This window comes from Carcharodon carcharias, chromosome 9 (assembly GCF_017639515.1).
Source record: "Carcharodon carcharias isolate sCarCar2 chromosome 9, sCarCar2.pri, whole genome shotgun sequence".
Classification (NCBI taxonomy): Eukaryota; Metazoa; Chordata; class Chondrichthyes; order Lamniformes; family Lamnidae; genus Carcharodon; species Carcharodon carcharias.
Window position 1 is genome coordinate 131,650,577 of NC_054475.1, and position 16,278 is coordinate 131,666,854.

At 42.5% G+C, this 16,278-nt stretch overlaps 1 protein-coding gene across 11 annotated transcripts in view; it reads left to right on the forward strand.

The window, feature by feature from the left end:
- The window catches only part of si:ch211-200p22.4 (phosphatidylinositol-binding clathrin assembly protein), a 162,823-nt gene that overhangs the window by 46,780 nt on the left and 99,765 nt on the right, over positions 1–16,278 (forward strand). For all 11 annotated transcript variants that reach the window (XM_041195488.1, XM_041195491.1, XM_041195493.1 and 8 more), the window contains exon 2: positions 11,512–11,654. In XM_041195488.1, the coding sequence (XP_041051422.1) occupies positions 11,512–11,654 (143 nt within the window). The remainder of the gene's footprint in view (positions 1–11,511; positions 11,655–16,278) is intronic.

The window sequence follows — 16,278 nt, forward strand, 5'->3', positions numbered from 1 at the left end:
GGGTGGGGTGAAGGAAGTAACTACAATTGCTGAACTTCCTGTTTTCGGAAGCATAGCCAACATTGCTAAGTAAGTCTGGGGGGTGGGGGAAAACATTTAATGATTCACACCAATTGATATGACTTCCGGGGTGAGTTTTTTTTTGTCAAATGCTCTACGTCTGTGAAGGTATTGAAGTGAGCTCATTTTACTATTTAAATCTTTCTGGGCTAAAGTTTACTTTTCCAATCTCCACCCTCCCACCACTGCCGCCATCATCATCTTTCAGAGCCGCAAGCCCTGGAACAGTAGAAATTGCTGGGAACTTGCACCATGATAATGCATTAATGGCTGGATCATTTTCATTGCTCTGCAGATAGGTTTGCCGTAGCCATTAAAAATTCATTAACAGTGCACCGGCTTTCATGATGTCAGTGTCATTTGCTGGATTCACTCCATTATTTGTTTTGCAGCCATTAAAGATTGGAACACAGTCCTGGTAATGACATGATTTATGATCCTCACGTGACTCCCAACCTGGGAGACAAACAAAGGAATCATTGCAGCTGTGGAGGCTCATTCTAGCAGACTGGAGATTTTTGTTATTTTTTTCCCTCTATCTTGGTAGTCCTTTATTGCCATCCAGAGTCCTGTTAAAGTAAGAAGGCAATAATGATAGCTAATACGCCATAAAAGGGTGAAAGCATTGCAATGGTCTATCCACTGTTTCTAAGTTGAATGGAGATGTCGCATTATGTGAGGCACCTCAGCTGGAGACAACCAAACTTGCTACTGCCCCACTCTTCTGAGGCACTGACAGAGAGGCTGTGCACACACAGGTAGCACTTCAGCAAGAGAGTAATTGGACTGTTGTGCTAGATACTTCATGATGAATTGGATTCATGGGCTAATTCCGATACAGCCTTGTTAGTGGCCATGACGGTGACAGCTCCTCAATCTTGTGGGTAAGATTCCTTCCAGTCGGACACTGAAGACCTCTAACATCAGGCAGGGAACTATGGGGACCTGCAACTGAACGGGTCATAGATGCCCTCTACTGCATCTGACCTCATCAAATAGTACATGCCTTTTGCATGGAAAAGCAAAAGGTCCATTTATTTCCACAGGATTGCTGGATTCCTCAGGGTATTTAGATGACTAATGATGGGTCTGATGAGCTGTTGACAGCATTTCTTAAGGACCTTGTCATCTTCGATGTTCACCATTACCTCAATGTCCTAATTGTCTACAATAATCAACTGGGAATGATGCATGTTAACATAGATAAATGGGGAAATGCTCCATGAGAAGCCTTTGTTCTTCGCTCTAGCGTTCCTGACTTGTCCCTCCCTATTGGATAAGATGGTGATTGGAATGTTGGGGACAAGTCCTACCCCCATGCTATGCCCTTCTTATTACCAACAACACAACACAGGAAAGGATCAACTTGGCAAGAGGTGGCGAGGACAGTTGAGATGCTTAAAAAACATTTCTGGTGCCTGGTCAAGTCGATGTGAGAGGTTTGTCCTACAGTATGCCCCTATTAAAGTACTGTCTCTATTAAAGCACCATAGACTGTACAGGTTTGCTGTGCACTGCACAATTTTGTCCAGCAGGAAATGCTGATATTTAGATGAGATGCCTGTGGAACTGAAGTACCCTTAACTGGATGTCCCAGCGCCTGAGTGGCAGCCTCAGTGGAAGGAGGTATGGTGGCAAGTGTTAGTGACTAAAGAGAAGCTGGTGGCTTTGATGTTTGAACAATGATGATCATCCCAGCCGCCCACATCCCTTGCCTCCCCAATGTACCCCCAGCCAATATTTCATAAGTGGAATGGATATAGATCAGGAGGTCCTCATGAATTTCCCTATATGGTGATTTCCCCATGGTGCTGTGAAAATAAAGGATAACCGAGATTGAAATTTAATTACAGTATTATGCTGTGCCAAAATGATCAGTCAACAAACATCTGTGTAAAAGCTGATGAGAGCAGTAAAGCTATAAACTTCAAGAAAGTACAACAAAAAATAACCTGTCACAGATCTTTAGCAGTGGTGAATAACTATTCTACGATGAATGTGATACATCATTCCTACGAGCTAAACATCAGCAGTGGTAGCACTATATTGAGGTCATCAATTGAATAGCAGTAGTTTTACAAGTGGTGCAAAAATTGTCCTGTAGCAATACATTAAATTTGTTCAGCGATTTTAAAAAACATAAAATTCCAAACATATACTTAAAATTATTTAAGAAAAACAAGAATAAGAATAATGGCAACAAGAGCAATGTAAACATTTTTTTCAAACTATTCACAGGTTGTGCAGTCATAGTGTACCTGAGGGGAGTGAGCAGGAAAAGATGGACTCTAAATGAGAGGGACACCCTAGTCCATCATGTAACCGTGCTGCTCCCTTCCACATGCACAAACCCCCAGACCAAATGCACAGCCACTGCATCCAACAAGTTGGCCTGGATCAGGGAATTGAGGATTGAGTTCAGGATGTTGCTCAGAGAGCAACCAAAGCACTGTTACTATTGCCAGCTGCCTACTGTGGTACAGTTGGACACTGCATCATTAGAGGGTGATCCTCAGCAGTTAGGTCCTGTAAGCAGGGAGTATGGATAAACGGGGCATTTTCAAGTTGGCAGGCTATCACTAGTGGAGTGATGCAAGGATTAGTACTGTGGCCTCAGCTATTTACAATTTATATTGATTTAGACGAAGAGACCAAAATTAAGTTTGCTGGTGATAAGCTGTGAGAAGGACAAAGAGGCTGTAGAGGGATGTAGACAGGTTAACTGAGGGCCAGCAAGGTGGAGATGGTGCTATATTTGTGGAAGTATGAGGTTATTCACTATGTTAGTAAGAATAGAAAAGCAGACTTTTTTTTTAAAGTGTGAAACTTCTAAATGTTGATGTTCAGAGAGACTTGGGTGCACTCCAAACCCACAACCGCTACCATCTAGAAGGAAAGGAGTAGCAGAGATATGGAAACACCATCACCTGGAAGTTCCCCTCCAAACCACTCATTACCCTGACTTGGAAATATATCACTGTTGCTTCACTGTCGCTGGGTCAAAATTCCAGAATTCCTGCCTAACAGCACTATGGGTGTACCTACACCATATGGGCTGCTCACCGCCACCTTCTCAAGGGCAATTAGAGACGGGCAATAAATGTTGGTCTAGCCAGCGACACCCACATCTCATGAATGAATAAAAAAAACTCTTACAAGGGACACAGAAAATTACCATGCAGGTAGAGCAAGCAATTGGAAAGGCAGATGGTATGTTGGCCTTTACTGCAAGGAGACTGGAATGCAAGTACATGAACAAGGAAATCTTGCTGCAATTGTACAGTGCTTTGATGAGGCCTCACCTGGAATACTGTGATAAAAGCAAAATAATGTGGATGCTGAAAATTTGAAATGAAAATAAAGTGCTGGAACTACACAGTAGGTCTGCCATAATCTGTGGAGAGGGAAACATAGTTAACGTTTTGAGTCAAATATGACTCTCCTGTTCTTCTACCTGCTGAGTATTTCCAGCATTTTCTGTTTTTATTCCTGGAATACTATGTGCAGTTTTGATTTCCATATCCAAGGTAGGCTACACTTGATTTGAAGGTGGTTCAGCGAAAGTTCATTAGATTGGTTCTGGGATGAGAGGCTTAGTAAATTAGGTCTATACTCTCTGCAGTTTAGAAGCAGGAGGATTTGGGTCCTGTTAGGGACAATGAGTGATATATGCTTAGTGGCGCTAAAATACTTTTTATTGGTGTAAGGAAGTGACACAATATCAGTAGAAGCAGAGATGATAGAAATCAGCATAATGGATGGAGTGAGAATTGATAGGCAGAATGTACTGGAAAGATGGCTGTGCTTCGAACGAGTAAATCACCTGTTCTGTGTGGCTTGAATCCCAGGTTGTTAAAGCAAGTTGAGGAAGGGCTTGCAATAATCTTCGAATCTTCCCTAGTTGTGGAGGAGCCAAAGGATTGGAGAGTACCAAATGTTTCACCCTTATTGGAGAAAGGATAATAAGGACTTTCCTAGTTACTACAAACTGATTAGATAAATATCAGTGGTGGGAAAGGTTTTAGAAACATTGGGTGGAATTTAGTTTACAGCAGCAAGTGTTCTGACGGCAGGACCATAAGTGAACAGGATTTCTACTCTGAGGCAAGCAGACTGGCCATGTGCAATTACGCAGTGGCCAACCAATTAGATATGCACAGTCTAGGGGCACGGCCAATTATGCAATGGAGATGGGCAGGAAGTTGCAGACACCGCCATTACTTCCACATGTTGATCGAAGGTCTGAGTGCTATATTTAAAAGGCACCCAAACTGACATCCACCTGCTGCAAGCCAGGAGCATTATTCTGCTTGTCTGAGTGGAGGATTTTGAATTTGAACTGCTACGACCCTTCCCCACCTGCTATCCTTGGATCCCAGGTGCTGCAAGCCATCACCCTACACCCTTCCTCTGTCACCTTTGACTTTCCCTCCATCACCATAGCCATACACCATCACCCTTGATCAACCTAGAGCCCTGTCACCCTTGACCTACCAACCATCATCCTCGACCCTCTTCCAACTTGATCTGCCTTCAGTTATCCTAGATTCTTCCAGCTTCGCCATTGACCTGCCTTCAATCCTCCTTGATCTCCCCTCCACCTATCCATACTTCAGTGCCTTCCCTCTGTTGTCCTGCTCCCTCCCTCTGTGCCTTATGACCCTTCTTAGGGCTGCGATGATCTGACCTCCCTCCCTCAGACAGCCATGCACCAACCTCTCTGGACAGCTGCCACCCATGCTTGGTGCAACAGCTCAACTTCTTCTACCCATGCGCAATAAAGGTCCCCATTAAAGAAAAGCTGCTCCTCCTCACTCCCAATCCAGCAAGAAGACTATCTTACCAGCTACACGCCATCTTTAACTAGCCATGTATCTGAAGACGTATGTTTCTCGTTTGCTGTTGACTTAATTGCAAAGGTACAATTTAATCTGGCAGCCATTTGTTTTAATGAGTATGCACAACATGCTACTACATTAAAAATAGGTTTCCACCGTTTGCCGTCGGAAACCATGATCCACCTCTAATCCACCTCCAGCCTATTTCCTGACTTTCATTCTGCTGTCAGGATGCCGACATTTCACCTCCTGCAAAGTTAACTGCCCCACTAACCTCATTTCCTGCTCCCAGGAGCTTCACTCCACCCAATAATCAGGGGGAAAAATCAACAGGCATTTGGAGAGGTTTGAGTTAATTAAGGAAAGTCAGCACAGATTGTAAAAGAAAGATCATGCTTGACTAATTAGAATATGGCAATATAGGACTTAGAAGCAGGAGTAGGCCATTCGAGCCTGCTCTGCATTCAATAAGATCATGGCTAAACTGGCTGTCATCTCGACTCCAATTTCCTTTCTGCCGTCCCATAACCCTTGACCCCCTTGTCTATCAAAAATCTATCTAACTCAGCCTTGATTAAATTCAGGGTCCCAGCCTCCACTGCTTTCTGGGGAAGAGAATTCCACAGATATGAGAGAGAAAAATTCTTGTCATCTCCATCTTTAAGAATAAGGGGCCTCCCTTTAAACTGTCTAATTGTATTTCTTGATGAAGTAACAGCGAAGGTCGTTGTGAGAAATGCAGCGGATGTTGTCTTACGTAGATTTTAAGAAAGTTTTTGACAAAGTACCATTAAAGGGCTGGTTAACAAAATTGAGGTTCACGAATAGAAGGATTAGTCTCAGCTTGGATAAATAATTGGTTTGAGGACTGAAAACAAAGAGTCATGGTAAATGCTTGTTTCTCAAACTGGGGGATGGCGGACAGTGGTGTTACCCAAGGGTCAGTGCTAGAACCATTGTTCTTTTGAAACAGTAAGTCCTCACCGTAAAACGCCCCAGTTTAAGTCATCTTGCTTTAATGTTGGTTTACTCTTTAGGACAATTTTCTTTCATTTATGTTGTCGTTTTTGACTATACGCCATCTGCTGAGCTCTGGGCCAGCCACTGCCATGTTCTCACGCTGGAGCCACTGCCGCAATCACCAGAGGAACATGCCACGGGGAGAAAGTGAAGCCCGAGATCCGGAAGCAGGAGTACAAGGCAGGGACGGGAAGCTATCAGCTGTCAATTGGGTGATGAACTGCAGTAACCCCGGGCAGGTGGGGAGAAGTGGCCTGCTCTCCCCCCCCCCCCCCGCCAACTTCTCTGGTGGCCCTTGTTGCTCCATCCCCTCCATGGATTCTTGCAGGGCAGGCTCAGCTCCTGTTAACTATCAGGAAGGGGTCCAGGGTCTGGAAAGAGTCAGAGTGGGAAAGAAAAGCAAGTTAAAGTTGAGCTGAGTTTCAGGAGTGCTGTGGGTCAGACACAGAAGCTGTGCTACTCAGGGCTTCTTTGGTGATTTAGTGTTGTCTAATTTCAATTTATACAATAGTTCTGTTATGTTCAGTGATTTATTTTAATTTGCAAGTTATTCCAGCTAGGAAGACACAATGCTGCACAATGTACGTTAAAGTATTTCAACTTGTACATTGGACATTTCTTAACCGGAAAAAACCAAAGCAACCAGACTCTGGCTTTAACATTGATTCCTATGGGAACCCATGATTCACATAGTTGTTTCACTTAAAGGCGTGATGTTCAGTAACGCAACCACAACTTTAAGTTAGGACTTACTGTGTGTGTGTATATATATGTGTGTATATAGAATAAAATTTCAAAATTTGTCAGTGATACCAAACTTGGAGGTGTGGCAGATGGTGAGGGTGATACCATTCAACTAGAACAAGTCTTAGGTAGGCTACCTGAATAGGTAGTTAAGAGGCAAATGGAATTTAATACAGAGAAGTGTGAAGTGACACATTTTAGCAGAAGGGATAGGGAAAGGCAATATAGATAAATGGCACAGTTCTAAAGAGTGTGTTAGGGCAGAAGGACCCCTTGGGGTCCTTTGAAATAGATTTTTGAAAGTGACAGGACACATTGAGAGAGTAACTAGCAAAGCATATGGGATACCAAAACAAAAACAGAATTACCTGGAAAAACTCAGCAGGTCTGGCAGCATCGGCGGAGAAGAAAAGAATTGACGTTTCGAGTCCTCATGACCCTTCAAGGACCCGAAACATCAACTCTTTTCTTCTCCGCCGATGCTGCCAGACCTGCTGAGTTTTTCCAGGTAATTCTGTTTTTGTTTTGGATTTCCAGCATCCGCAGTTTTTTGGGCTTCATAAATAAACGTATTGCATACGAAAGCAGAGAAGTTATGCTGAACCTTTATAAAGCTATGGTCAGGCTGCAACTGGAGTAAAGCGTCCAGTTCTGGTCACCATAGTTTAGGAAGGTTGCAGAGGAAATTTATCAGAATGCTTCTAGGGATGAGAGATTTTTAGCTACAAGCTCAGGTTAGAGAAGCTGGGGTTGTTTTTTTTTTTGGAGCAAAGGAGATTGAGGGGAGATTTAAGAGGGTTACTAGATGATGACTGTTGCAGTTCCCATTCACTGATGGTACTAGGATGAGGGGGCACAGATGTAAGGTTTTGGGCAAAAGATATGGGGGCTTTAAGGAAGAACTTATTTTTACTTAGTGAGTGGTGACGACCTGAAACTCGCTTCCTTGAAGAGTGGTGGAAATGGAGACGATCAATAATTTCGAAAGGAAATAGAATGGGCATTTAAAGGAAATAAACTTGCAGGGTGATGTGGATAGAGCAGGTGAATGGGACTGACTGAATTGGTGAACAGAGAGCTGGCATGGACTCAATGAGCCGAATGGCCTCTTTGTGCTGTAGTGACTTTGTAACTGAGAAGTGATTTCATTGAACCCCATACAAAATTCTGAAGGTACTTTGCAGGGAAGGGCCAGATTCTTTCCCCTGTATGGGGAATCTAGAAAATGGAAGCTTAGACTCAGGATAAGAGGTCAATCATTTAACAATGAAATGAGGACAAATTATTCACTCAAAGCATTCTGAATCTTTGAATTTACTACCCCAGAAGATTGTGGATATTCCATCGAGTATATTCGAGGCTAAGATTGATTTTTGGTGTTTCCAGGGAAATGGGAGAAGGCAGGAAAGTGGAGTTGAGGCAGAAGATCAGCTATCATTTTATTGAGTGGCAGATCAGGTTCAGGGGGCTGTATGTTGTACCTTTATTTCTTCTACATGTTTTTAGATCTCGCACAGTAAAATTACATTTAGCAGAGGTGAAAAGGCTTTGGTGGTGCCATTCTGTGATTTTTAAATTTTGTCCTAGAGTGTTTAAGTACAGCCAGAGCATTGTCTTCACGTTAAAATGATTGTGCACTGTTCTAATATCTACCTAAAATCTGTGGATATGGGAGTTTAGAACAGTTAAGACACTGGCATTGAATGAGATGGATGAACTTTACTGGATTTCCGCCCTGCCACAAATTGTCCAACAATTTTCTGTCTCATTTTAAGTCGGAACAAGGCTCCCAAAATTTTAAGTGTGAGAGCATTTTTCAAGCAATTGCTAGGCAATATTTATTGTTGAATTAAGAAATTATGACTGAAAAGACCATGTTTGCTTTTTGTTCAGTTATGTTCATGTTTGTCTGCCAGTAGTGGTTTGGTTAATGTATGCCTTTTCTGTAGACTATTCTATCATGACTAATAATAATTTAATAATTACAAAGATTAGCTTACAGAAGGGCACGTTTATTTACGTATGCATCATACCTCAGCTGAAAGTTATGGTAACAATATTAAATTACACTTAACAACTGGACAAAACAGTGAAATGAGTGCATCTTGGGTACAAATTCCTGTAGAATGAATAGGAAGATGAGAAAAAATTAGAACCTGAAGTCACACAAAAAGAGATTGTAATAGCAATTGTATAAAAGCAGAACTGAATTCTAATGATTAAGTTCCTTTTCTGTTGTGAATGCTTCTCAGCTGTTTCTGCTTTATCATGCATTACGGGTAAGTGACATAATCAAGATTGTGTAAAGTTGGTGGAAGTTTTGCCTCCTTGTACAGATGAGTTACCATGCCACCATTTGGACTTGAGTTGTATTACATAATAAATATTTCATAATATAGACAGGGTAAGAAAATGGAATTTATACAATCCAACACTGAGCTTAATAATCTGGTTGTCAAATAGGGGAATAAGTGAATCAAAGGGAAAAACTCTGCTTAGTTCACATCATTGTGGTTTAATTTATACCAAGTTTTGTAAAGCTTCATTCCTCATGCTTTAACTCTTAGCTCTAATAACAATTAATGTGTCTTCTCCTATGACCCAGGTGCCCTCAAGTGTGTTTTTATTTCAGCCCAAGACTCACAGTGAGCTTGGTTTTTAAAACTGCATATGGTATTTTGCCTTGTTTAAAATTGCAAGTATTAGCCTTCATCCTACATTATTGAACTACTTAAACAAAATTCTTCTTCTTTTTCTTCTCTATTCTTCTGATGGATCAAGTCTCTGAATTCTGCATAGAGATCCTTATTTTGGTGCAATTGCAATAGGTGTATATGTCGTTAGTCTGGCTTAACTCTTGCAGAAAGGAGTAACTTCACAAATGTATCTTTATTCAGGTTGCACTTGTAACATTTAAAATATGATGCAGGAAATTGAGTAATGCAGTCATTTAAATAATATTTTATTTCTTGGATATGGGTTCAAACCAACTATGCTGATGCGATTAAAGTTTCCTCTTTGAATAGGTTTGTAAAGTCTCAATTAAATTCCAAGTGGGCTGGTCTGCAGCACAACGCTTTCCCTAATTTGCCAGCAATTGTGATTGTTTTTGATAGTGACACTCAATCAGGGCTAAATATGCTTGTGTGGGAATTGCTGTATTGGCTAAGAAACAGCTTCCCTACTCAGAACTCGGTCATGGCAGAAAACTCCCAGGACAATGGAAATATTTAGGGATGTCCTCAAAGTATCCCTGAAGAGGTCAAACAACCCCGCCAACTCAAGGGAGCCCCTGGCTTGTGGCCAACCAAAATGGAGGATTATTTGGGAAGGCACTGAGAACACTTAATCAGAAACACACACCGTCAAGGCATTGGAGAGAGCGCACAAACCTCCCAACAATACATCTGCCTGACCCTCCAAGCACCATCCCGGCATGTGGCAGAGTCAGCAGATCGCGCATTGGACGTTCTCTGAATCTATCGAACGGACCTGAATGCCTGGCTAAGAGAGGAGCTGAGACTGGGACTTGGCACATTGGGACAAGTTACCGAAAGTTTTACTCTACATCTAACTCTGCTATATCTGAATGTAATGCTTGATGGTGACATTGCATGCCTGAAATGGGAAGTGCTTAATTTTCCAGCAACACTATCTTGACTGAGTTTCATTGAATACATCTTTTGAAGCAGTTTGATGAGGAATTACTTTAGTCAGAATTAATGCTATCCCAAAAAACCACTACTTTTCTTTTAATTTAATATAGTTGATAGCAAGTATTTGTGACTTAATTTAAATAGTTGATTGTGGGTGGGGACACTTTTTCAACAGTGTGTGTAGCTTATCTGGAGTTTTTTATTCTTTGACGGAATATGGGCCTCGCTGCTGAGGCTAGCATTTATTGCCCATCCCTAATACCCTTGAAGGTGGTGGTGAGCCAGCTTTTTGAACCATTGCAACCTTTCTGGTGCAGGTACTCCCACAGTATTTCAGGATTTTGATCCAGCGACAGTGAGGGAATGGCGATATAGTTCCAAGTCAGGATAGTGTGTGGCTTGGAGGGGAACTTGCAGGTGGTGAAATTCCCATGCATCTGCTGCCTTTGTCCTTCTAGGTGGTGGAAATTGCGGGTTTGGAAAGTGTTGTTGAAGGAACCTTGGTGAATTTCTGCACTTCATCTTGTATATTGTGTGGAGAGAAGAAAACTGAATTTCAATTGTAGTTCCGTTTGCATATAAACCATATAGCCATAAGGAACAGGAATCGAGATCTGAGCATTGTGGAATACCATTCCTTATTCACAAAAGACCTCTTTTCATAATAGATGTTATAGTTCAAAAAGGAGAAAGGACTATAGCTCTCCTACTATATAGTTTTAATGAGAGGTTTGATGATTTGCTTGTCATCACGAATGAGTCCCAAATCCTTTTTATAGGAAAATGAGTGAGCTTTATTATCTATAAATGAGATGTCAAAGATGGTTATTTTTGGGCTTTGTTCCAAGTAGCTTTCACCCTAGTCCCAGTGGATACTCCATAACATAGGTCTGTGCTTATTACCACTGCTTCAAAATGAAATCCTGTGATATCTGCCAACAAAAATTGAATTAATATTCACTTTATCCATGCTCCTATTTGAGGCTCTAAAATGGTAATAATACTAAATTAAGCCTATGTTTAGCAAGTAGGCAAAAGGTAATCTTGCATACTTGTTTTAGCCGAATTGCCAACCTGAGTCAAGATGTAGTGGAAAGTCTTAAATGAGTAACTAGTAGCACATAAAGCCCAATATGAGGAAGAGGCCACACACCAGAAATGTCTGTTTTATGGTCTTTGTTGGTTTTTTCCAGATTTAATTCAGTGTACCAATGAGATGAACGTGAACATACCACAAATGGCAGATACTCTGTTTGAAAGGGCAACAAACAGCAGCTGGGTTGTGGTGTTTAAAGCTTTAATTACAACTCACCATTTGATGATGTATGGGAATGAGGTAAGTGTGTTATCAATTACATCTCTCAAAAACTTGTCTAATACTATTTTGGAAGCATGGTGCCTAAATAAGTAACCAGATTGGGCAACTTCAATGTTTTGTTTTAATAAACAGATTCATGTGTTTGCACAGGCATGCTGTGGTCAGGGAAGTTTTGAGCTTCTATTCTGTGTTTGAGGCTTTGTCAGGTGGGAGGCATTATTCCAGCAGTCTTATCCTAGCTGCAGGGTAGTTTTATTTGCTGAAGCTCTTCTTCTCCCCTATTCCCCAAAGTGGCCACTATTCATGTCAAATCTGACAGTGACCTCACCAGACTATTCATTCAACTATGGAGAGCTAACCTGGGCTGTTAAGGCCAATTGTCATGCTACTCCCTTTGTAATTAGCTAAGTCAACAGAAGCCAATGATCAAATTTTGTACCTTCCTGATCTTTAGAGGTTTATTTTTCACTCGCAGCCTTAGTCAGTTGAACTGCGAGGAAAGACCATAAGATGTAGGAGCAGGAATAGGCTATTTGGCCCATCAAATCTGATTCACCATTCATTGAGATCATGGCTCATCTGATTTTTTTTCCTGACTTCTCCCCATAAACCTTGATTCCCTTACTGATTAAAAACCTGTCTATCTCAGCCTTGAATATACTTAACCACCCAGCCTGTACAGCCCTCTGTGATAAAGAATTCCACAGATTCACCACCCTCTGAGAGAAGGAATTCCTCCTCATCTCTGTCTTAAACAGGCAACCACTTACTCTGAAATTATGCACTCTGGTCCTAGACTCTCCTAAAAGGGGACACAACCTCTCAGCATCTACTTGTCAAGTCCTCTAAGAATCTTATGTTTCAATAAGGTTGCCTTTCGTTCTCCTAAACTCCAATGAGTATAGGTCCAACCTACTCAACCTGTCCTCATAAGAAAATCCCTCTGTACCTGGGATTAACCTAATGAACCTTCTCTCGACTGCCTCCAGTGCCAGTATATCTTTCCTTAGATAAGGGAGCCAAAACTGTTCACAGTATTCTAGGTGTGGTCTACCTAGTGCCTTGTATAGTTTTAGCAAGACTTCCATATTTTTATACTCCATTCCCCTTGAAATAAAGGCCAGCATTCCACTTGCCCTCCTTTATTACCTGCTGAACTTGTATGCTAGCTTTTTGTAATTCATGCACAACAACCCCGAAATCCCTCTGTGCTGCAGATTTTTGCAGTCTTTCTTCATTTAAATAATATTCAGTTCCTCTATTCTTCCTGCCAAAGTGCATAACCTCACACTTTCCCACATTATATTCTTTCTGCCAAGTTTTTGCCCATCACTTAACCTGCCTATATCCCTCTGTAGACCCTTTGTGTCATCTTCACCACTATTTTTGTTTCATCCGCAAACTTGGCGATAGTATGTTCACTTCCCTTATCCAAGTCATTCGTATACATTGTAAATAATTGTGGCCCCAGCACTGGCCCCTGTGGCACTCCAATAGTTACAGGTTGCCATCCTGAAAATGGCCCCCTTCTCCTGAGCCTGTCTTCTATTAGTTAGCCAATCCTCTATCCATGTTAATATACTACACCCAACACCATGGGCTTATGTGTGGTACCTTATTGAACGCCTTTTGGAAATTCAAACATATTACATGTGCTGGTTCCCCTTTATCTATCCTGCTTGCTACCTCCTCAAAGAATTCTACTAAATTTGTCAGATGTGATTTCCCCTTCATGAAGCCACGCTAGCTCTGCTTGATTATATTATGTATTTCTAAATGCTTTGCTATTACATCCTTTATAATAGACTCTAAATTTTCCCAATGACAGATGTTAAATTAGCTGGTCCCTTTATTATCTACTTATTCTTCCTCTTATTGCCATCCAAACCTTTTGGGTTTAAGATTAGCTTTTATGCCCAAGCCTGCAAATGTGACCAAGCAAAATGTACAAATGTTGATACCTGTGCTCTGAAATAAATGTACCATGTAAAGGTAATAAGACAGTTCCTACAATTTCTTCTTTTAAAATAATTTTTTTCAACTCCTTTTTGGGGTATGGGCATCGCTGGCTGGGCCAGCATTTATTGCCCATCCCTAATTGCCCTTGAGAAGTTGGTGGTGAGCTGCCTTCTTGAACCGCTACGGTCCATGTGGTATAGGTACACCCACAGTGTTGTTAGGGTGGGAGTTCCAGGATTTTGACCTATTGACAGTGAAGGAATGGCGATATATTTCCAAGTCAGGATGGTGAGTGGCTTTGAGGGGACCTTCAGATGTTGGTGGTCCCAAGTATCTGCTGCTTTTGTCCTTCTAGGTGGTAGCGGTCATGGGTTTGGAAGGTGCTGTCTAAGGAGCCTTGCTGAGTTCCTGCAGTGCATCTTGCAGATGGTACACACTGCTGCTACTGTGCATCGGTGGTGGAGGGAGTGAAGGTTTGTGGATGGGGTGCCAATCAAGTTAGCTGCTTTTTCCTGGATGGTGTCAAGCTTCTTGAGTGTTGTTGGAGCTGCACTCATCCAGGCAAGCGGACAGTACTACATCACACTCCTGACTTGTGCCTTATAGATGGTGGACAGACTTTGGGGGGTCAGGAGGTGAGTTACACTCTGCAAGATTCCTAGCCTCTGGCCTGCTCTTGTAGCCACAGTATTTACATAACTATTCCAGTTCAGTTTCTGGTCTATGCTAATGCCCAGGGTGTTGATAGTGGGGAATTCAGTGATGGTAATGCCATTGAATGTCAAGGGATGATAGTTAGATTCTTTATTGTGTGTTAGTTGCCACATGTCAGTCCAAGCCTGGATATTGTCCAGGTCTTGCTGCATTTGGATGTGGACTGCTTCAGTATCTGAGAAGCTATGAATTGTACTGACCATTGGGCAATCATCAGTGAACATCCCCACTTCAGAACTTACGATGGAAGGAAGGTCATTGATGAAGCAGCTGAAGATGATTGAGCCTAGGACACTACCCTGAGGAACTCCTGCAGTGATGTCCTGGATCTGAGATGATTGACCCCCGACAACCACAACCATCTTCCTTTGCGCTAGGTATGACTCCAAGAGGAGACTTTTCCCCCTGATTCCCATTGACTTCAGTTTTTCTAGGGCTCCTTGATGCCACACTTGGTCAAAAGCTGCCTTGATGTCAAGGGCAATCACTCACCTCACCTCTGGAGTTCAGCCCTTTTGTTCGTGTTTGAACTAAGGTTGTAACGAGGTCAGAAGCTGAGTGACCCTGACAGAACCCAAATTGAGTGTCAGTGAGCAGGTTAGCACAAAGCCAGTGCTGCTTGATAGCACTTTTGATGACCCCTTCTATCACTTTACTGATAATGGAGAGTACACTCATGGGGCAGTAATTGGCCAGATTGGATTTGTCCTGCTTTTTGTGTACAGACATACCTGAACAATTTTCCACATAGCCAGGTAGATTCCAGTGTTGTAGCTGTACTGGAACAGCTTGGCCAGGTGCGCAGCAAGTTCGGGGTCACAAATCCAAGAGTCAGAGTTTTACAGCACAGAAAGAGGTCTTTTAGCCCACATTGTCCGCGTCGCTGATCAAGCCCTATCTACTCAAATCCCATTTTCCAGCACTTCGCCCGTAGCCTTGTATGCTATGGCGTTTCGAGTGTTCACCTAAATACTACTTAAATGTTGTGAAGGTTCCCGCTCTACCACCCTTTCAGGCAGTGAGTTCCAGATACCCTCCACCTGCTGGGTTAAAAAACATTTCCTCAAATCCCTTCTAAACCTCCTGCCCCTTACCTTAAATCTATGTCCCCTGGTTTTTGACCCCTCCACTAAGGGGAAAAGTTACTTCCTATCTACACCCTTATAATTTTGTACACCTCAATCAGGTCCCCCCTCAGCTTTCACTGCTGTAAGGAAAACAACCCCAGCCTATCTGGTTTCCCTTCATAGCTGAAACGCTCCAGCCTTGGCAACATCCTGGTGAATCTCCTCTGCACCCTCTGCAGTGCAGTCACATCTTTCCTATAGTGTGGCAACCAGAATTGCACACACTACTCCAGATCTTCAATATCATTGCCAGAATATTGTCAGGGCCCATAGCCTTTGCGGTCCAGTGCCTTCAGCCATTTCTTGATGTCGTGTGGAGTGAATCGAATTGGCTGAAGCCTGGCACCTGTGATGCTGGGGACCTCTAGAGGAGGTCGATGGATCATAATTCGGCACTTCTGGCTGAAGATTGTTGTGAATGCTTAAATCTTAACTTTTGCACTGACGTGCTGGGCTCCCCCCATCATTGAGGATGGGGATATTTGTGGACCCTCCTCCTCCAGTGAGTTGTTCAATTGTCCACCACCATTCACGACTGGATGTGGCATGACTGCATAGCTTAGTTCTGATCCGTTGGTTGTGGTATTGCTTAGCTCTGTCTATCACTTGCTGCTTATGCTGTTTGGCACACAAGTAGTCCTGCATTATAGCCTCACCAGGTTGACACCTCATTTTTAGCTATGCCTGGTGCTTCACCTGGCATGCCCTCCTGCACTCTTCATTGAACCAGGGTTGATTCCCTGGCTTGGTAGTAATGGTTTGGAGTGGGGGATATGCCGGGCCATGAGGTTACAGATTGTGGTTGAGTACAATTCTGCTGTTGCTGATGGCTCATAGCACCT